Source organism: Ruditapes philippinarum, unplaced genomic scaffold (assembly GCF_026571515.1).
Source record: "Ruditapes philippinarum isolate M1 unplaced genomic scaffold, ASM2657151v2 ctg9169_1_1_1_1, whole genome shotgun sequence".
Lineage (NCBI taxonomy): Eukaryota > Metazoa > Mollusca > Bivalvia > Venerida > Veneridae > Ruditapes > Ruditapes philippinarum.
In genome coordinates, this window is record NW_026862215.1 from 31592 (window position 1) to 55672 (window position 24081).

General features: G+C 35.3%; 1 protein-coding gene across 1 annotated transcript; it reads left to right on the forward strand.

Moving 5' to 3' along the window:
* The first annotated feature begins 682 nt into the window (after nt 1-682).
* LOC132718312 (arrestin domain-containing protein 3-like) lies at nt 683-22721 on the forward strand. Its single transcript, XM_060702015.1, has 7 exons — nt 683-833; nt 2065-2187; nt 15532-15755; nt 16665-16847; nt 19022-19204; nt 19869-20067; nt 21188-22721. The coding sequence occupies exons 1-7, from the start codon at nt 716-718 to the stop codon at nt 21340-21342; spliced, it is 1185 nt and encodes a 394-aa protein (XP_060557998.1). The 5' UTR covers nt 683-715; the 3' UTR covers nt 21343-22721.
* The last annotated feature ends 1360 nt before the right edge of the window (nt 22722-24081 follow it).

The window sequence follows — 24081 nt, forward strand, 5'->3', positions numbered from 1 at the left end:
CTGGTCAACTTATTACAGGGAAGTTTGAACTTGTTCTTACAGAGAAAAAAACTATTACAGGTGAAAAATATTTGACGGTGTTAGATAAAAGTTCCTGTAGACTAACAATGTCTCGATTTAGATTGTCGTCACATAATTTAGAAGTTGAAAATGGTAGATTTGTTGGAATTGATAGAAACGATCGTATCTGTAAAATGTGTAGTACTCATGTTGAAAACGAATATCATTTTTTACTCTGTTGTCCTATTTACAGAGAGTTGCGTAAAAGATATTGTATAAACTATTCCTTTCCTACTCTAAATAAATTTTATTTTCTTTTGTCAAGTAAAAATATAAGAAAAATAAGAAATGTTGCAAAATTTACTTCATGAATGAAGCTGAAATTAGAAATAAGAAAGCACAGCAAAAGCAGAAGCAAAATAAGTAAAAACTAAACTTTGTGATGGAAATAAACTCAAAATAAAATTAAAAAAAAAAGAAGACGCCTGACTTGTAAAGGGAGATGACTAGTATAAAATATGATCATAATGACATTCCAGGGTTGTCTCCCTTATAGTAAGATAGTGCATTATTCGTATAATGCTTATTATGTAATGATACAGTTATACGTATTAAACTATGGTACATTAAATCGTATGACAAATGCAGACTTGACAGTGTAAATATCTTATTTTATAGGCATTAACGGCTATAGAAACAAAAAAACAAAACAAACATGGCTCTGCAAGATTTGTCTCAAATTGTATTAGACAATCCTACTGGTGTTTTTTACCCTGGTCAACTTATTACAGGGAAGTTTGAACTTGTTCTTACAGAGAAAAAAACTATTACAGGTGAGTCTTAACTACGATAATAAGTTTAGTCACCCTTTAAAGCTGACCATGCATGTAAAACATTTTTAATACACGGTAATTTCTAATTACTGAGACGATTTAAAGCTGTATACCTCCAAATAAGAAAAGTAAAGATATTTGCAATTCAAGTTATTGATATTTTTGTAATTTCTAGCGTGTGACTTACGCAATAAAGGGTTAATCTACATATTTTGTCATTCATTTGGTAATTTACGTTTTGTTTGCAATGTGTAAATTACTTTCTTCCTTCACTTGAAAAAAACTTAATTTTTGATACATTTTTTAAAACTTATATAAAATATGAGGCACGCTGCTTTAACCTGATTAAGGTATTTTATTAGTCCCCTACCGGTTTACCGGTGTTCACTTTTAAAGAACTTTTTCAACAAATTTACTTAAAATAGAAACATAAGTGAATGGCCAATGGCTCTTCAGAATGTTGCTTGGGCTCTTACCGGTAGGGGACTTATGGATTGCTTGCAATACTATGATAATTGCTTGTTTAATCAAGCCTTTACCATTAATCTAATTAGCTAATATTGCTAATATCACTAGAATTCAAGTGGAAAATTATCTACGGTGATGTTTGTTTTGGCTAACAGACTGTAGATCGTCATATTGAAAATATATCAATATTTCCATGGTGGACGAAAGAAAATGCTTAAAACCGCACCGTTTTAAATCGGATTTTTCGTGAATGTCTTTTATACTGACTGTATTTCTTCAAATGAGGGGCATAAACTTTAACACTCAAATCATTTTAACACTTTCTACAACACGTTTATTCCAAACGATTCAATCGATGGGCAGTTTTGAACAATTTACAAGGATTAAGCGGCTGAATTTGTGGAAGAATTTGTGGAAAATCGGCGAGACTTTCGGATCAGAGCAGAAAGGAACTGGACAGAAAATTTTATTTAGATATTTCACAAAGTTGGTATCAGCCAGGGTTTATGCAATTTATTTAAAGAAAATCTTTTTCAATATAAAAAAAGACAAATATCAGAAAAAGGGCAATTCTTCGTGTAGTTTTCATATGGATTCTACTACGGGCAGAAAAAACTAGCTAAACTTGTAATAAATTAATTAAACGAAAACTTTCTGCTGAAACTCGTTCTCAAACCATCGACATAATCAATTTATAAACACACAACCCGCGGTATTAACGTTAATGTTCTACGGTTATGTAAATTCTACATTCTTATTTCAGCTATCAACTTCATTTCCAAGGGCCAAGCAAAATGTCAATGGACAGAGGGAGCGGGAGAAAATGCCCAATTTTACGACGGACATGAAAAATATTTCCATTTTAAAGAGTGTCTGTTTGGAAAACGTGAGTGCATTTTCATGGATATTTTTTAAGTTTCTTTTTATAGATTTATCTGTAAAAGTCTGAAGTAGTGGTGACATTGTTAATGTTAAAAGGAGACCGATTGTCCACGTTTATTTTCTTAGAATAAACCCCGCCTGCATCAATGGTTGGCAAGTTATTTGAATCCTTATACTCGAGTTGAATTGTTCAGTAGGAATATAATGTATATTATTAGCAGGTAAAAAACAGGAGACAAACAAAATAAAACGTTTGATAAGTTTTATATTTTTTTTAAATCTTTTTTCCATATTTCTATGCCAGACTACCTTAATAGGATAACTTGTGTGAACTTACGAGGGCCTATAAAATATAAGGCCATACATGCATATTTAATATAATCATTTACATCACATGACATATTATTTTTGGTCTATATAATGATGTGAATATATTACCATTCAAATGCTTCAAAATGTTTATTTTCTATGTTAAAACATCTCCTCGTATGCGCGACACTCAAACATTTAATGGGAATATCATATATCAGCTTTTGATCCCTCTTATCAGTATGATTTCGTTAAAGCTGTTTGCCTCCCAGATGAGTGATGAGATTTCTAGAAAGTCAAATTTGAGAAAAAAATGTATTAAGATTTTAAGCAGAGTAAAAAAGGTTCACGATTCAAGTAATAACTAACATGTTATGTGCGATTAAAGACTGATTTTACAGTATTTATTTCCATAATTCTTATATGCGTGACGAACGCAGTGAGGGCTGTTCTTGCATATTTTGATCTCTTTTAGATCATTTATGAAGATTTTAAGTGCAGTTTTAATTTGAAATTAATTTTCCTTGTTCACTTCAAAATATTAAATACATTTTCAAATTTTCGTGAAAGTTAGCATGAATCTTGAGGCATGAAGATGTTGATAGGTGTACATATGTAGCAACGCTATATGTCGCAACGCCGCTATATGTCGCAACTAACGCTAAATGTCGCAACGCTGACGCTATATGTCGCAATCAACGCTATATGTCGCAATCGCCTACCGCTAAATGTCGCAACGTTGCCGCTATATGTCGCACAAAAATCGATTGCCGCTAAATGTCGCAACCCCTTGACGCTAAATGTCGCACTTGGTGGAAAAGTCAAATCAGATCAGGCACATTGACCGATTGGTTTCCATTTATATTTGTAACAAAACTACCTTTCACAAATACATATATCGCATTAACAGAGGTTATATCGGTAACAAAATGAAATTAAATATAAGCCGCGTGAATTCATATCGTTACTGCGTGATGTGTCTTACAGTGGAACGGACAACAATTAAACATCAAAATAGTTGGTAGCGGGACACTTGAAGGTCAAAGGTTAAATTCGTGTCCGCTCCATAACTTTTTCATTTATTATGCTAATTTGATCAAACTTCACACAAATGTTCACCGGCATTAGATATTGTGTCCCATGCAGCATCAAGGTCCCTACCGCGTCAAGGTCAAGGTCACACTTGAAGGTCAAATTCTTGTCCGCTCCATAACTTTATCATTTATTTTGCGAATATTTCAACAACTTTCGATAATAATTTATCCCTTAAACAGGGATTCCATTGTAGACTACCGTAGAACGGTTCTAACACATTAAAGTAAAAGAATCTTATTTTATAATTTTCTTGGTTAAATTGATGGATACCGCTGTGTAGGAGCACATTTGTCTCGGAGCACATTTGTCTCACGAAGTGTGACCAATGTGTTCGTAAACATTCATATTTGCGACAAATTGGAAATGAGACAGATGTGTTCGACACACAATAGAAAGGACACTCGAAGCACATTTGTCTCACATTCTTCCATAAAATTCTTAAAAGGTAATCATAATGTCCATCTGTATACCGGCTACCAGCCATTGTTCTATGTTTTCTGTATTTATAATACCGTTTTTAGGTCACTTCCGGTCAGTCAAAAACTTCCTGCCACTGCATAGGGCTCATATATTAAATTAAAGAATATCCCTGTTCTGCATGTCACAATGAAAATTTCCACAAGTACAGCATCCAGAACCTAAACACTTATGCAGCAAGTCTATTCTTATCGTTATTAATTTTGATACGTTTATTTTCAATATTTAAAGTTTTATAAATGATTTATGGCACTAGAAATATTCTTAGCAAAAACAAGGTAGTATCTACGGTGGCATAAAGGGGACATAGAATTTCCTTTTTTATTACGTGCGCACACGATAGCTTTTATGTGGCCACGCGATACTATTACATGCGCACGCAATAGCTATTACATGCGCACGCGGATATGTAATCCGCATTTGGACCCTGACCGGGATCCTCGCATGAATAGTTCGACGCCCCGTGTATGTGTCGAACCTACAGCGGTTAGGGGCTAGTGAGTTTTTGGAATCACTCGGCCACGGAGGCCCTTAAATGATCTATGGGAGAAAATAAGAAGACCATTACACACGTATTTTGTTTTCATCAGAAATATATGTATAAAAATATCGCCATTTTCCAAGAATTGCGGCTTTCAGATCCGCCATTGAAAAAGCACTTACAACATGCATGAGTTCCTAAAATAATCAAGGTAATGCCATAATAATGGAATATCGGGCCACTCAGAATCGGGTGAGACGCGACTTTCCGATGAGACACGAAGCGAGGCACGATATTGTAACACGAGATCTGGCAATGTCGAAGTATCCCGTACCACGAGATTTCATAAATGAATAAATTTTCACTTCTTTAGAGAGGGCAAGTATGAATTTATTGATATTCAAATAATGATTTCTGAGGAATTTAGATGCTTGTTACCCAAAGAATTCGCGATAGATGTGAAATAATGCGTCATAAAAGTAGCAAAATGTAACAAAGTAGTATTTTGACTTCAATACAAAATTCTAAACCACTTCAACTGTACAAACTGCAAAAAAAAGCAGCAGATGAAAAATGCTTCAGGTAATAAGCCAATGAGTAGCTTTTTGGAGCTATTAAAGTATAACAAAAATAAGAAAGCTTTTGAGGAAAACAAATAAAAGCATTTCTCAGTCATAAATAAAATTATTTTCAGCATTTAAATAATTTGGGTTATTTTTTATTGAAATCGACTGCTAGCAGGGGTATTTGTTAAACGTGTTTAACACATTAGGTAGTACGATATTGTTCTACTTGACTGATCGCTAAAATTCCCGCCACTTTCTCACGGCTATATAAGGCTCGGGAACCTCGTGCATTCCTGAGGGGCCTCCGTGGCCGAGTGGTTAAGGTCGCTGACTTGAGATCACTGGTCCCTCACCGCTGTAGGTTCGATCCTCACTTGGGTCGAAATCTTTCATGTGAGGAAGCCATCCAGCTGGCTTACGGAAGGTCGGTGGTTCTCCCCGGGTGCCCGCTCGTGCCTGAAATAATGCCCGGAGGGGCACCTGGGGTCTTCCTCCACCAATAAAAGCTGGAAAAAAAATCGACGAAAAAATCTCGACGGGACGCTCTAGGATGGCCCGACTTGAGTGTACGGTCGCCCATATGGGCTTTCCGGCGGCGACCTTAAATAAACACATTAAAAAAAAAAATGCATTCCTCTCACTTGCTTTCAACAGCCGTATTCGCTATATGCTTAAACGTTTATGTGAAACTCAGCAAAATGCCACGAGGTCGCAAAAGAACAGAATCCACAAGTCGGCCAGGAGTTCGGACACGTCAGTCGTCGAACCAGGGCCTTACCAGCAATAGCCGTGGTAACAAGAGGGGTGCTGACGTTCTTGAGGATTGTGTGGATCCACGGGTGAATCAATCAGACGCTGGTAAGTCGCCGATTATTGATTTTGAACATATCAATCAAGCTTCTAATATTTTGCCTGAAAATTCGAACAGTAATTCTCAATTTGTTGGGTGTGGCGGCGTGACTTTACCTAATAGTACTATTTCTTCACATTTAGATAATCACAGTAATAATCCAACTTCTATTGTTATAAATGACTTGCCTGTTATGGCTGGAATTAGACTGGCTGATGACGATTTATCAGCTCATGTGCCCGCGACCCTTAAGCAGAAAATCTGTAAGGGTGAATATATCAATTTAGCTTTACTATTAAAGGGGTCTGTTGAATTGTCCGAGTTTTGCAAGGGGTCGGTATTTCGTTTAAGTAGCGATGGCCACCTCGAATCTGCACAAAGGGAGTGTAAAGACCAAATAAGTAGCATTGAGAAATGGACCATTGCTTTTATTATTTACGCATCTATCTACCTGTCCACCCACGCTGATAAAGTTTACGAAATATTGCACTACATGTTTCAATATTAGAGATTGTGCTGTTCGACAGGGTGGCTTAGCTTGGCAAGCCTATGACGAACAGTTTCGTCTCCGACAGGCAATAACGCCTTCTCCATGGTGCAAAATAAATAATGACTTGTGGTGGCGTTGTGTTCAGGTCAAACCAAGCCTTCGTAATACTATAAATCCATATAGGTACACGTGTAACGATTTCAATGCCGGAAGTTGCACGTGGCCTAACTGTAAATTTTCGCATACTTGTGCGACATGCTCAGCGCCACATTCGGCTATTAACTGTTATAAAGGTTTACAGTCTAAATCGGTAGATCAGCCCTCCACTTCGGCTGATTCATCATTTCGGACAAAAGGGGGACAGCCCTTTGTTAGGGGACGAGCCCGTTCTAGGGGACAATTTAGGAAGTAAAGGCAAACAAAATTTAAATAATGGTCAGGGCGGCCTTCATTCTATAGCGAAATCACCTATCAAAATTACTCGATTAAAACACTATTTACAATTTTATGATAAGGTGGAAGCAGAATTTCTACTTGAAGGATTTTTAAATGGTTTCTCTATTCAGTATACTGGGCCTCGTTCACCAAGGGATGCTAAAAATTTAAGATCGACGACTCTTAATCCAGAACTAATTTCACGTCAAATTGAGAAAGAAGTTAACGCCGGTCGTGTTGCCGGCCCATTTTCAAAACGTCCTCTGCCTAATTTAATTGTGTCCCCTATAGGTTTAGTGCCGAAGAAAACCCCGGGCGAATTCAGAATGATTCACCACTTGTCATTTCCACCAGGTGAATCGGTAAATGATTTTATTGACCCGGCTTTATGCACAGTTCAATATACAAGCTTTGACGAAGCAGTAAGCATGGTTCAATCCTTAGGACGCCATTGTAAGCTTTTTAAATGCGACATTAAAAGCGCTTACCGTTTGATACCAATCAATCCATCAGATTTCGAATTATTAGGTTTTATGTTTTAACAACCAGTTTTATTTTGACAAGGCACTACCTTTTGGGGCGTCTATCAGTTGTATAACGTTCGAACGGTTTTCTAGATTTCTCGAATTTTGCGCAAAATTAAAATTACAGTCAACAATACTTATTCATTATTTAGACGATTTTTTAGGGGGTGATAAAACTTTAGAAAGTTGTTCTTATGGTTTAGACATTTTCAAGAATACAATATCGGAATAAGGTGTCCCCTTAGCAGAAGAAAAGACACAAGGCCCAGTAGAAGTACTTGTATTCCTTGGGTTAGAATTAGATTCAAACAAAATGACTGTGAAAATTCCGTTGGAAAAAATCCAGGAAGTAGTTATAAAAATTAAAGACATATTGTCTCATCAAAAATCAACTTTAAAAAAAGTACAGTCTTTAATCGGTTCCTTAAATTTTTGTTGCAGGGCTATATTTATAGGACGGCCTTTTTCTCGACGCCTTATAAACTCAATTTGTGGTTTATCGAAGCCTCACTATCATATTAGAATTAAAAAAGAAATACGTAGGGATTTAGAAATGTGGCTTGTATTCTTACAAAATTTTAATGGCATTTCGGTTTTTCATGATGCTTTTTGGGTTTCAAATGAGGATGTACAATTATTTTCGGATAGCGCAGGCGGTGAAGGCTTAGGTTTTGGTGTGTTTTATCAAGGGCATTGGTGCCAAGGAAAATGGCCCGATTTTTGGCACAAAAACGGTCTTACAAAGGACATAACATTTTTAGAGTTATTTCCTATAGCAGTCGCAGTGTTCATTTGGGGTAGGGAATTAGTAAACAAAAAAATAAAATTTTGTTGCGACAACTTAGCAGTAGTCAGTATCTTAAACAAACTGTCATCAAAATCAGAAACAGTGATGTGCTTAATTCGTTTCTTAACTTTACATTGTTTAAAATTAAATATTTTGATTAAAGCTACCCATATTTTTGGCCGTAATAATGAAATTTGTGATGCACTGTCTCGTTTTCAGCTAACCCGGTTCAGAAAATTAGCACCGGAAGCAGACCTGCATTCTCAACCAGTAACAGAATTCCTCTGGAACATTTGCAATCTAGAGCTCGAGCATTATTACAATCCAGCTTAGCACCGAATACTAATTCCACGTATAACACAGCGCTGAATGTTTTTATGAAATTTCGGTCTGCTTATCAATTACCTCCCCTTTGGCCAATACCAAGCCAACATGTGGTTATATTTATTGCTTACTCTTTTGAAAAGGGAAAATCAGCAGTTACAATCTCTACTTATGTTGCGGGTTTGAACTATTTTCACAAACTGCAAGGATTTTATAATATATATGACGTTTTTGTCGTATCTAAATTGTTAGAAGGTTGTCGTAGATGTAGGATTTCACGTGATATAATCGTGCACCTATAACTAAATCGACTTTGAAAGTCATTTGCTCACTTTTACCTCGCATTTGTTACAATGACTGAGGTTAAATTATTTCAAGCACTGTTTACATTGGCATATTTTGGGTTATTTCGGGTCAGTGAACTTGTAACTCCTTCTAAGACGCAAATTCATAGAGTTATTTTATTGTCAGATTTGTCAATAATAGACAATAGATATATCATCATTCGACTTCATTATTTTAAGACCAATCAAGCCGGAAGAGAACTTAAATTAAAGATACCGATGGACGAAATTTCCGTCTGCCCTGTTAATGCTTTGCAACATTTTTTAGTTATAAGGTTCATACACCGCGATGGTGTACCAGTAACACGGGGTCAATTTTCGGCTGTTTTGAATAAGTGCATTCAAGCAGCGAACTTTTCACCAAACGTGCTTTATAAAACTCACAGTTTTAGGATAGGTAGAGCTACTGACTTAGCTAGTCAAGGCCTTTCATCAGAGTCAATCATGAGATTGGGCAGGTGGTCTTCCCAGTGTTATAACCGGTATATTCGAGATCCGAAATAGTCCAATCGTTTTAATCATACTTACAAGTCTGCCGCAATTATATATTAACTACGGTAAATTATTTCTTTATTTAGATATTTGGGTCCTGGGAGATTCTATTCCTTACTGGGCAGGTATTCGAGCACAAGAATACAGGAAACCGAATCTTCGCATTCCAGGCAGAACTATTGAATGGTTAGCGGTTAGGGGTCTGAAGTGGACTTCCTTGCGTCACGAGATTGAAGCGAAGGTTCTCCTTTCTTCTCCTCCTTCAATTATCATAATACATTGGGGGGGGGGGAAACGATTTGATTAATCTTTCAAATTTACAAATGAAGGACGTAATGAGAAGCGAATTATTATACTTAAGAGAGGCTTTCCCAACCACAATTATCATATGGGTTGACATTTTACCTCGACGGGTCTGGGGATCCGACCCAAGTGCCTATAAGATTTTAGAAAATAAAAGGTCAAGGATAAATAGAATAGGCCGCCAGCTTGTTAGTAGTTTGGGCAATTTCGACTTGGTTAAGCCTGATATTGATTCGAAAACTGCCTTTTTTCGCCAAGATGGAATTCATTTAAATGAAGTGGGGTTAGAATTTTATTTGGATTACAATTTTAAAAAATTTGTAAAAGGTCTTAAGAATTTTGGGGGGAATAAATTAAGAAATTTATTGTGGCGGTAAAATTCTGTCGACCGGAAGACGAGCCGACGTGGCTTATTCAGTCTTGTATTAAATTAGCTTTTGTGAAGTGGGACCCGGCTGTGTCTCCTATCTCTGGGCTGGGGTAACCGCTTGGGGGTGGGGTATGCCGTCGGGTCTCGAACTTTACGATATTTTAAATAGGTACTGCGGAGAGATATCATAGGTTCACCAGTCGTTGTGTTGACTGGACAGTAATAGGTTTCGCCCTAGTACTTGGTGATTCCTATATAGCTTTGCTCTTGCTCGCTTTGCTTTGCCTTGCCTCGCTGTGATTACACTGCCTTGCTTTCCCTTTACGGGCCCCGGGTCACCGTTTTCGTCTACTTCCTGGGTCAACCGGTCCTGGGTGTGAATGGTGACGCGGTGTTCGTTGGACCGACGTTACGGCAGTTGTATATTTAAGAAATAACATCGGCCTGAGAGGTGTATATCGGCTATTTAACACCGGTTTGGAGTTTTGATGCGTAGGAATTGACCACGAAGGCCGTAGGCCTGAGTGGTTAATTTTGTTGCATCAAAACGACAATACCGGTGTTAAATAGCCGATATACACCTCTCAGGCCGATGTTATTTCGATTCTAACACGATGAATAAGGAAAATAACTAATGTTATTTTTCAAGCGGAAATAACTTCCGGTGCCGATTTTCGTATAACGCTGTTCGATTTTCGCACCCTACTGTTGCGAAGATATAGAAATTATTAAACAAAAGAAATAATAAGAAAAAAACGTTATTTTATCAAGTTTTCAACAATAAAAACTTACGTCGTATTGTGTTTACATCAGTGCCCCATTTATCATTCTTGTCTGTATGAAATAACGTCAACTTGTTTATGAATGAGTTGTTTACTTAGGATGACGTCATTACGCTGCTTACGGATTGGCGCCGTTTTGTCAAAATATTTATTAACTGATATGGATCTAATATGTGGCGTTAGTGTATGTGAGATATTATTTCGGTATTGTATGGAAAAAAAACATTATAGGAACTGAAAATATAAATAAAAATGTTTTTTATTGTTGCTTTAAAATGCTTTGTAAACTATACAATCGAGGGTGAAAACGTAACAGCGCAAATACAAGTAGTCCCTAACCGGTGTTTATTGGCGGTTTAACACCAGTTTTTTTCCTTCTTTGTCTAAAGTGACAAAATCACGTGAGTGTTAGAATTATGATTCTCTCACTACCGAGTTCCTATGGGGTCAAAAACTTATGTTAGCTAGCAAGGTTAAGTTAAAGTAGTTCGTCTCCATTTAAAAGGGTCAGTTAGAGGGTCATTTGGTTTCTAGTTGCATTGGTTTTTTAATTTGTGTGTTTTTGGTTACATGTTACACGTTTACTCCTCTTTCGGTCGGCGGAATTTATATTTAGAGCGGCCAATAATATCCCATTCAAACTTTGTCGTTGTCATAACAGCTTGTTTGTAGTACTACATAAATGAAAGTAAAACGTATAAAAAATAAACACGTATGTTGACTGTATGATTTGTTTCTCTTTATTTCGAGTAATAAAATAATGGGCCTTTAAGTGATTTTATGTAGACTATAAAGGTTATACGACTTAGCGGTATATGACCCAGTCAATTTCTTGTCTCGCGTCGATGAACGAGATGCGAAGCGAGACGCGAGATTTCGACGAGATGCGAAACCAGTTACGATATTGTATCATTCAATATCAACCGATTACGGTGTTCCGTTTGGACATTAGTAACATTTTTGTCTCCCTGAACAGCTATACACAATGGTACAAAGTTGAAATTGAGATGGTACGATGATTAAAACACGATGGCACGATGATGAAATCACGATGATGCGATGACACGATAGAGAAAATAATATCGCGTTTTTATCATCATGCCATCGCAGTTTTATCATATCGTATCATCATATTTTCACCATCGTAACATCGTCTTTCACCATAGTACCATCACGTTTTCATCATCGAGCCTTCGTTGTTTCACCATCGTACAATCGTTGTTTCACAATCGTACCATTGTGTTTTCACCATCGCACCATCGCGTTGTTATCAACGTAACATCGTGCCACCGCGCTGTCACCATTGTATCATCGTGAACGGGATTTAATATGTTTCAGTGTACGCTTTCAGGTTAAGCCAATCAATTTCTTGAATTAGAGATAATTTTATTATAATTAATAGTTCACTTTAGGTTTTCATAAAGAAAGCATAAGCAAACCTATTGATGATTACACTTGAAATGAGGTAAAACGGCGAACATCGATTCTAAAAAAAGTATTTCTGCCGTGGGGAAATATGTGACAAATAATTAATAAAAAATGACATGAGACAAATGTGCTTTCTTGTCCCTTAAAAACACATGAGACAAATGAGCTTTCTTGTCCCTTAAAAAACTTGATCGGAGCACATTTGTCGCACAAATTAGTTTTTTTGGGTAGACATTTGAGGTCGCATTTGTCTCATGTGGGACAAATGCTACCGCATCGGTCTCATGTAAGACAAATGTGCTCCGAGACAAATGTGCTCCTACACCGCTGTGTGCCTTAAAGGGTCTTTGGTATGTCAGCATATCTAGCATATTCAAATGAGTTAAATATATACATGTATTTATATTCAAAAGGACCTTTTAAAGATTTTTGGATAAAACAAAGCTACGTCCAACTTTTCATGTATTGTGATTGTGCATTACGAAGATCGATTGGAAATTTTTGATTATAATACAGTATATTATGGAATTCCATAAACGACAGCCAACTGTTGACTGCTTACTGCGCGCTGCTTACACTATTGCTTACTGCCTACCGTGTGTTGTGCGTATTTATTTGCAATATATCAGCCAAAGGATTCCAAACCGAGTTATCAACGATTTATTGCACAGACACGCATAATTATTTAGGTTTTGGTACATTTAATGCTATAAGCAGTGAACAATAAGCAGTAAGCCGTAAGCAGTTGACAGTAGGCAAATGACAGTAAGCAGTTGACAGTAAGCAGTAGGCAGTTAACAGTAGGCAGTAGTTAGTCAGAAGTAGACAGTAAGCAGTCAATAGTTGCTGTCGTTTATGGAATTCCATGTTATAGTCCATGCGTTTATTAATTTATCAGTGAATTCCTTTAAATGTTGTTCTAAGAATACCTGTAAACTATTAAAGTAAATTAGGAGGCAGGAAAATACCAAGGGTCCAACCGGGTTTTGAACCACAGACCTCTTGGTCCGTAGACGGACACCTCAACCACGTCGTTAAAGGGTTAATCTAACAGCAAGGCTGATGGAAGTGGCCTATATACCTACAACCACTACACTCCTCTCCTCTTTACTTTTCAGAGCTAGCCAGCTCTCCTGAATGACACTCCCTGCTTACCGCATGAGTCCGTCAAACACTTCTGACACCATTAAAGTAAATTAGGAGGCAGAAAAATACCAAGGGTCCAACCGAGTTTTGAACAACAGTCCTCTTGGTCCGTAGGCGGACACCTCAACCACATCGCTTAAGGGTTTACCCAACAGCAAGGCTGTTGGAAGTGGCCTGTAAACCACTGCACTATATTGTGTTTGACCTCCAGAACGGCAACTATTTCGGCAACTGAATAATTTTTTGACCAATATAGTTGTAATAGGTCGTCCATTTTTATTTTAATGCTATAAACAGTGAATAATAAGTAGTAAGCCGTAAGCAGTTGACAGTAAGCAATTGACAGTAAGCAGTAGGCAGTCAACACTTGGCAATTCCATAGTATATTGATTCATTAATGTTCCCAAAGAAATATTGAGATAAATATAAAAAGTTATGAAAGTACAACAATTCTGTCATAAACCTAAATCAATACACCGCATAGTTACGAATATCGATCAACAGATCAATTGGGTATTATTTAATACTTACATGTAGTAAAGCCTATCTTGTCAGATTATAAACAGGTATAATATAAAATATATATTAAGATATAGTTCCCCCTTAGCATTAACAAGCGGTTTGCTCAGTTATGTCAAATAATATAACAAATGTATATCCAAATGTTTTTGTTGATGCATTTTGTGAGAAAGACATCCTCTAAGAGAAAGTTTGATCTCAAACCTGGTCCGTGGTTGAGAACCAAATTCCCTTTAATCAATCAAAGGGCTGCAACCTCTGTGGTATTTTCTGATCTTTGCAATCTAAATCATACTGACTATCTGTATGTATTTTCCTATATAAGTTTATTTTTATATACTATAATTAATCTTACGCAGCGACTGCGTCTATAACAGTTTGAGATTGATACATATGGAATTTTGCATGACTAGAGTTGCATCCAAAAATCATTTTCATTTTTTATGACAGCCATACTTTATCCTTGCATATCGTGGCTACTTCCTTAAAAAAGACACTTCAAAAAAAAAAGTTGCCTCGACTAGGATTTGAACCTTGGGCCTCTTACACCTTAAACGAGTGCGCTACCTCTGCACCACGGTGAAGTAATACATATGTAGCTTGAATAATAACAAATAGATTGTAATTCTAAATTGAGAATTTCCATTCCGTGTTTGTAATCCTTACTAATTTCGAGGTATTTCTTCACTATAAACCTGTTGTTTAACACTGATGAAAATAATTTAGCGAAAATCTTCTCGCCAAAACAGTACGACATGTATATATTCCACTACTCGACAGTCAGATTTATTTGTGTACTACGCTCTGGAGTATTCGGTAATCGACATAGCTAAAAATAGCATTTTCATTGATTAAACTTTACGGAAATAGCCGAACATTTTTCATTGGGTAAAAAAGATATTCATCCGCGAAATTTGTGATTGTAACCTCATATTTCTATTGACAACTCTAAACTTTTAATGCACTGTAATTCGTTAAATGCATACATTAAAAATTATTCTTTATTTTAAATGTGGTTTTTAAGCAGTTCTGAGTGAGAACTACTTTGCGTTGTTAGGTCTGTTAGGAAAATTTGTGTTAGACCGTGGATCTTAGCTATGTATTTACTGATCTTGCGATCAGAAAATACAAAAACCGTTTTTATGGCCATACAAGGTTTTTGCTATAGACCGCGAAATAAAAATTTTGTTTGCTTACTAGGATATGTTTTCATGTGTAAATGGTATTAACTTTAAATGTTTTAACTCTTACTTTTTGTTTCAGTTCCATCTGTTACTTTCCTACCAAGTGCGACATTTAGCGTCAAGGGGTTGCGACATTTAGCGGCGATCGATTTTTGTGCGACATATAGCGGCAACGTTGCGACATTTAGCGGTAGGCGATTGCGACATATAGCGTTGATTGCGACATATAGCGTCAGCGTTGCGACATTTAGCGTTAGTTGCGACATATAGCGGCGTTGCGACACATAGCGTTGCTACATATACGTTGCTACATACTACAGTGTACGTGTATATTATAAAGGAAACAGGTAAATTCTCACCTTTCTCATCAAAGACAGGATAATCCCTATACATTAATCAATACCTTTACATGTATATAAAATGTGTTGTTTTTAACTTGCAGAACAATCAGGTAAGAGCAGTGTAAAATTCAAACCAGGGAAGTATGAATACCCATTTAAAGTCCAGCTTCCTTCAAATATACCGGCGTCATTCGAGGCATTCGTTGGTCAAGTGAGATATTCCTTAAAGGCACACATCGACATCCGATGGGCAAAGGATAAATACTGTAAAAAGCTTATAACAATTGTCGTGCCACTTGATTTAAATACAATTCCCAATGTTACGGTAAGTAACTTCACTACCACTCTGATTCCATGAGGAAAAAATTGTATATCCGAATACTCATTTGTGCTGTATAATACTGTTCCTTTCATTTGAGCTGCGTCACGACAAAACCAACATAATGGGTTTGTGACCAGCATGGATCCAGACCAGCCTGCGCATCTGCGCAGTCTGATCAGGATCCATGCTGTTCGCTATCAGTTTCTCTACTTGTTATAGGGTTTTTAAGCGAACAGCATGGATCCTGATCAGACTGCGCGGATGCGCAGACTGGTCTGGATCCTTGCTGGTCGCAAACCCATTATGTTGGTTTTGTCATGACGCAGCTAATTTGTTTCTGATAAACCTTTGTGTATTTCTATAATAGATGTGTTTCACTTCTAACAATATTGTGAACATTTGGTTCTGTGTATTGTTTATCCAAGCTGTTCTACAGAAAATAGAAACTTCGACGACAACAATAGCGACAGGAGTGAAACTGTACGAATGTGAAACTGTACTGTCATCCAATGAAAATGCTGTGTTCTTAAGATTTCTGTTAGAAGAACAAAAGTCGATACTCTAGATATCAAATTCAATTCATAGTCGCTACATGTATCTATTCTTATTGTACAAGCATTTTCATTGTTTGTAGATATAAGCCGCGTCACGACAAAACCAACATAATGGGTATGCGACCATTCTTATACAGTTGTACATTCTTACAGTTTCACATTCGTGCAGTTACAAATTCGTTTTTACAGTTTCACATTCGTACACTTTCACATTCGTACACTTTCATTCATACAGTTGCATATTCGTACAGTTGCAAATTCGTACAGTTTCACATTTGTATCGTTTCACCAAGCTTCATGCTAAGGTGTACAAATATTTTTCACAAATTTAATAGGTTATGGTTTAAATTACTATTAGGAAGGAGCGACAAACACTGGAGAGAAGAGATTATGTTGTCTTTGCTGTGAATCTGACCCGATTTCCGGCATGATCGCGATTGACAGGAAAGGATATGTCCCGGGAGAAATGATAATAGTTCGGGGAGAGATCAACAACCAAAGTAACAGAAAAATGACTTGTACAAAAGTATGCTTACAAATGGTACGTCTATATATATATATTTATTACCCTTCCAGATTTTTTCCGCCTTTTTGATTGGATATTGATCACCCGAAAGAAATTGATATAACCGAGCCAGACGGGTAATATACACACTAAATTTCCCCGTTTGGTACCCAACGTTGTAAACAACATGCGCTGAGGTGATGCGCGTACGGTTCGATTTTACGCGGTGTAAATTCCGATTTAAAAGCACTTTTTAACTATCAAATGATCAATATTTACCAAAGTAGAGTAATGATACATATTACCATCAGTATGGAAAACAAATATGACCTTGTTAAAGCTTGATATTAATTACAAAAAAGTGCGTTCAATAGACTACTCCTTTTCTCTTGTTTACTTTCGTAAGGTACGGGAAAAATACGTCATGTATTTATGTGACGTCATGTTGTGACGAAGAGGTATCCTAAAGGGAATCTTATTTCGACGTTTCATTTGAAACAGCAATGATTTTTTAAAAAATCGTCTAAACTCGGCAGGGGAAGGGTAATAAAATTATTATTTTGGTTTTGGAGTGATATATGTGGATATATTACCTGCCAAGATAAAATATCACCCTCGCCTAACGGCTCGGGTGATATAAAATCTTAACAGGTATTCTAACACTCACGTGATTTTGTCACTATAGACAAAGAAGGAAAGAAACTGGTGTTAAACTGCCAATAAACACCGGTTAGGGACTACTTGTATTTGCGCTGTTACGTTTTCACCCTCGATTGTATAGTTTACAAAGCATTTTAAAGCAACAATAAAAAACATTTTTATTTATATTTTCAGTTCCTATAATGTTTTTTTTCCATACAATACCGAAATAATATCTCACATACACTAACGCCACATATTAGATCCATATCAGTTAATAAATATTTTGACAAAACGGCGCCAATCCGTAAGCAGCGTAATGACGTCATCCTAAGTAAACAACTCATTCATAAACAAGTTGACGTTATTTCATACAGACAAGAATGATAAATGGGGCACTGATGTAAACACAATACGACGTAAGTTTTTATTGTTGAAAACTTGATAAAATAACGTTTTTTCTTATTATTTCTTTTGTTTAATAATTTCTATATCTTCGCAACAGTAGGGTGCGAAAATCGAACAGCGTTATACGAAAATCGGCACCGGAAGTTATTTCCGCTTGAAAAGTAACATTAGTTATTTTCCTTATTCTTCGTGTTAGAATCGAAATAACATCGGCCTGAGAGGTGTATATCGGCTATTTAACACCGGTATTGTCGTTTTGATGCAACAAAATTAACCACTCAGGCCTACGGCCTTCGTGGTCAATTCCTACGCATCAAAACTCCAAACCGGTGTTAAATAGCCGATATACACCTCTCAGGCCGATGTTATTTCTTAAATATATCCACATATATCACTTCAAAACCAAAATAACATATAATATATATACATGTTTACCGATATTTTCAGAACAAATTTTGTCATTTATGGCGATTTTAGGGGGCTCCGTTTTCTCTTTTCAATTATTTATCTAGGTCATTTTCTGTTTATCTTTTATTTCTTTCTCATTTCTTCTTAAATAAAGTGTAGTATTACATATTAACATAAGCACAATATAAATTCCCATATTGATAATTTTCACTGTGCTTCCGTTTTAACGTTATGGAATTATCTATTTTTATGCCAAAATCTGCGGTTTGTTGGCATATTCCGATTCACCTTTATGTGAATGTATGTATTCGATTCGTGCGTGCGTGTGTACGTGTGTGTTGGTGTGCGTGTACGTGCGTCTGTGTGTGTGTTACATAGATTATATAGTGAACTTAAAAAAATCTTCTTAAAAAGTCCGATTTCAACTTTACTTGCCAGGATTGTTTCTTGTGCAAAGGGATTCCGAAATTGTCAAAAGAATTTTGATTCCATGCAGAAATCTTGTTGCCTTGGCAACCGAAAGGAATACTGTAAAGGAATTTAAACAAATCTACTTCTCTGGAACCAAAAGACCTAGTGCATAGATAGTTTGCACAAGCCATTGTCTTGTAAACCTCTACCAAGATTGTTCAGATTATAGCCTTTTGGTCACATTGGCCCCGTCCAAAGGGGGTATGTGTTTTCCTTTTACACATGTATATAGTTACTTTAAGATTTTTTTTTTTCAAATCGTCTCAAATCTGATTTTGTTTCAGGTGGTTACATACCATGCAACTACGAAGTCCATGGCTTTTAAACAAACCATAGGAGAACTGAAACATGGGAAACTTAAAGGTGGAGAGACGGAAATCTTTAACAATGAAAGGCTGCACATTCCACCTGTATCGAATTCCTATCTCCATGGTTGTAAAATCATTGACATCAACTACTTCGTAGAGGTAATCCTGTCCGAGGTCATCCGGGCATTTGTATTTAGAAATATTAATTTCTCAAATATTATCAAACCAAATGAGTTTAATGTATTTTTGCACTGAGTGTAGTTATCTTATAAATTTGAACAAATATATCTTCTTTTATGACAAAACAAACACAATATTCTATTGTAATACTTATAATTATTAATTAATTGTTCACATTGTATAAATAATTGATCATGTTTAATAGTTAAAGGCTATATTTAAGCTATATCTATAAAATTTATCAACATTGTACTTATATTGTTTCCATAATCTAATGACTGATTCTTGAAATAGTTGTAACGTAGAATGTCTCTGTTATGTAGCACACATAAATATTTTACGTAAACAGGATAAAATGAGCCGCGCCATGACAAAACCAACATAGTGCGTTTGTGACCAGCATGGATCCAGACCAGCCTGCGCATCCGCGCAATCTGATCAGGATCCATGCTGTTCGCTTAGTAAAGACACTGATAGTGAACAGCATGGAACCTGACCAGACTGCGCGGATGCGCAGGCTGGTCTGGATCCATGCTGATAACAAACGCATGTTGGTTTTGTCATGGCGCGGCTCTAATGTCCCAGTTGTGCAGTAGATATATGGCTTTATACACAAGAAATAATGAAAATATCATTGGTACAGATTATAGCAGATCCTTCAGGCCCAGGCTTTGATCTCGAGGTTCCCGTAGAGATTATTATAGGAAGTATACCACTAACCTCAGTTGCAGAACAGCATGGTCTGTCTCTTTCGACACAAGAACCAATGTCTGTCTCGCTCCCCCAACCAGGCAACAGCCTTCGAGGCTTATACACAGACTTATCAATGCCAACAAATATACGTAAGTGCATATGAACAGCGTCATGACAAAACCAACATAATGGGTTTGCGACCAGCATGGATCCAGACCAGCCTGCGCTTCCGCATGCTGGTCTGGATCCATGCTGATCGCAAACGTACTATGTTGGATTCGTCATGACGCGGCTCATATTGTTCTACAAGAATAATGCATTTAAGAAAGATATTTTTGGAATGTGGTAGCCCCACTTTTACAAAGAGTCAATATATCATTTTAGAAGTGTACCACTTTGTAAATGAAATGTTAATAATAGTATTGCCACATCCTCGTAACATATGACCGTAGGAATGACAGTCATGAATTTTTAATATGGAACTCAATGTCAGCTGAATCATTTGAATATCATGAAATGTTTATTTTCAGAAGGTTTACACTGACATGACTAAAATATATTCACCAGATTTCTATATTTAATATGGGTTTGAGCCAATAGCTTACGTGCAAAATATTTAGACAACTCGTCACTCAGTTTTTTCCCCAGAATAAATACTGGTATACAAATGGCTAAAAATGGTCGAATAATGGAAACCTGTATGTTGTAATTAAGAGCGTAACAAAACTTAAATGAAATTTAATATGTGTACACAACTTAAATGAAATTTAGTATATGTACATGTTTATAATTATTCTTCTAAAACATCCAAGAATATGTAAAATATGTACTGCAAATGTTTATTAATACGCTCTATAAGGAAATGTAATAATTAAATCTCTTATTGAAAAAGTTGGCTAAGACTAAAAATATCGAAAATAAATTTCTAATGACCTCTCTTTCTTTACACGAAATGATAAATTCTGTAGTATAATAATGTTTTTAGTAACTTACGATATTGATTAATCTTCATTTGAGCATCATATTTAGTTATAAAACCATAAAAAGATTGAGTCACACGATCTTTAAGAAAAGAAAAGAGTTTCCATTGTTGTATGCTAATATTTCTATTTTAGGTGTCACAGTAACCAAATTTATGCTTTAAGCTTATGTGCCCCAATGGAGGTCCTTAAACCTATTGCTGGATTTCATTGACTGTAAAAGTTTTAGACAAATGTTGTGAATCATTTAGAAAATAGCAATAATTGTGATTACATAAATCACTTTCAGCAACTGCTACAATGACTGAGAGTGCAACAGGACGAGTGAAAATTAAAGTAGGGAAAGGCAGCAAGGACACCGTGGAATATGCACCAGTCTACACATATTATAACTGGAACACACACGACACAGACACATTGTTCTCCGTACAAAAAGAAAAATGACAGATCATCCTTCAATACAGTGCCATTCATTGGGTGAATTAATTAATTTTAATAATAAGATGTTTGCCATGTTAAATTCAGTCTAGACATTGAATATATCCGTGCATGTATATCCCAAAACTCATTTGTTTATTCGTAGTACATCTTTATAAGCAGTAGTCAAATTGTATAATTGATAGACTTAAATAATATACATGTAATATGAAATTAGTACAGTTCTGAATTCTGTTGGACGAGAACACATGCAGTTGTCATACCGAAAATCGACGAGGCGCCAGCCGAGTCAGAAATAGATTTTGCAACTGTGTACTTGTCCAATAAAATCAGTATTGTTCTCAACAATATGTAATTACTTCTTTATTTTGTACCATCATTCTGGACATGTAACATATTGTCAGAACTTTGTTACTTCAAGTTCAATAAGTAACTGATATGCATTGTTCGACTCTCAAAAATAAAAACTACGCTAGATCAGGGTCTTTCCGATATTTGAAAGACCCTGGCTAGATGGAGTATGATTTGATTTATAATCAAAGTGCTGCAGCACTGAATGCGACGGACATGCAACCGGAGAGACATTAAGGCTTCTTTTAGAAAAAAACAAAACAAAACACAAAATATATAACAGAGAAAATTCGTTCCATACAAGTTCGAGATTTGTAGAGCAATATATTTTGTGTCCCAAACTGATATAATTCAGATTTTCTACTTTCAAGCACTTAAATACAGAATGAAATTTATGCCTAAAAACTCTGATCAAACTTGTAAATCAGTGTCCTTATCGATTTATTCCAAGAAATGATATGTAAATAGAAAAAAACTGTTAACGAAATATTTCTAAAATAAAACCAGGCAAATAAACTTCAAACATAAATTAATACATTATACATTCGAGAATGCTATTTAGAATTGCTTCGTGTTATATCATAGTGGGCATATAGACAATGAAATATAAGTCATTTGTATTGGGCCGGTCTAAAACGCAGACGCTTATGCAGACAATATAGAATATATAGTAAAACGCAGACAATATAGATATAGAGTGTTTTCACAAAACGCAGACGATATAGAAATAGAAGGTGTGAATTAGACTCTTAACAGCTTGTCACCACTTTTTTTTCAGATTAACTTTATAAAATAAGAGATTTATAAGAATTATTATTTGATACAAAAATAACATTTTAATTAGAGATTAGAAATGTTTTTATTTAAATGTTTTATTAGTATCATAATATCAACAATAAATATATAAATAGTGATATAAGAAAGGGTTTTTTTTATTCTATGTTAGATTTTAATTAAATTAATTTGAAATAAAATATTTAATACTAGCTTTGCATAATTTGTAACATAAAAGAAATGTGGACAAGAAAGTAATATATTAATGGCTAATGCTTTTTGGCTGTCTCCTACTATACTGTACTATATATCTATAGTGTCTGCATTTTACTATATATCTATATTGTCTGCGTTTTACTATATGTTTCATATTGTCTGCATTTATCAAAAGTTGTACTATATATCTATAGTGTCTGCATTTTACAAAATGAATTTAATCTTAAACAAATATGTTCTCTATTATATCTATAGTGTCTGCATTTTACTATATGTTTCATATTGTCTGCATTTACTATATATCTATATTGTCTGCGTTTTACTATATGCTACATATTGTCTGCATTTATCAAAAGTTGTACTATATATCTATAGTGTCTGCATTTTACTATATATCTATATTGTCTGCGTTTTACTATATGTTTCATATTGTCTGCATTTATCAAAAGTTGTACTATATATCTATAGTGTCTGCATTTTACAAAATGAATTTAATCTTAAACAAATATGTTCTCTATTATATCTATAGTGTCCACATTTTACTTTATGTTTCATATTGTCTGCATTTACTATATATCTATATTGTCTGCGTTTTACTATATGCTACATATTGTCTGCATTTATCAAAAGTTGTACTATATATCTATATTGTCTGCATTTTACTATATATCTATATTGTCTGCGTTTTACTATATGTTTCATATTGTCTGCATTTATCAAAAGTTGTACTATATATCTATAGTGTCTGCATTTTACAAATTGAATTTAATCTTAAACAAATATGTTCTCTATTATATCTATAGTGTCTGCATTTTACTATATGTTTCATATTGTCTGCATTTACTATATATCTGTATTGTCTGCGTTTTACTATATGCTACATATTGTCTGCATTTACTATATATCTACATTGTCTGCATTTTACTATATATCTATATTGTCTGCGTTTTACTATATGTTTCATATTGTCTGCATCAAAAGTTGTACTATATATCTATATTGTCTGCATTTTACTATATGCTACTATATATATAGTGTCTGCATTTTACTGTTACTTTTAACAAAAAGAATTTAATTTTAAACAAATATTTTCTCTATTATTTCTATATTGTCTGCGTTTTACTATATGTTGCATATTGTCTGCATTTATCAAAAGTTGTACTATATATCTATAGTGTCTGCATTTTACTGTTACTTATAACAAAAAGAATTTAATTTTAAACAGATTCCCCTCTGCTGTTTATGTTCTTCGTGAACGACATCTTAAGGTATATTAATACCGACCTAGAAGGTATTTTCTCTATTGATGAACTTCAGCTATTCTTAAAAATTTTCGCAGACGACCAAGTATTGTTTGCTAAGTCCCCATGCACAGAGTTTACAGTCGATGATGTCTGATGTCGA

What these genes read in the sequence shown, in the direction of transcription:
- LOC132718312 (XM_060702015.1), top strand. Translation starts at nt 716, where the DNA reads ATGGCTCTGCAAGATTTGTCTCAAATTGTATTAGACAATCCTACTGGT. An exon ending in AGAGTGTCTGTTTGGAAAAC is followed by an intron (nt 2,188 to 15,531) that starts GTGAGTGCATTT and finishes TTTAACTTGCAG; the next exon opens with AACAATCAGGTAAGAGCAGT. An exon ending in ACATCAACTACTTCGTAGAG is followed by an intron (nt 19,205 to 19,868) that starts GTAATCCTGTCC and finishes TCATTGGTACAG; the next exon opens with ATTATAGCAGATCCTTCAGG.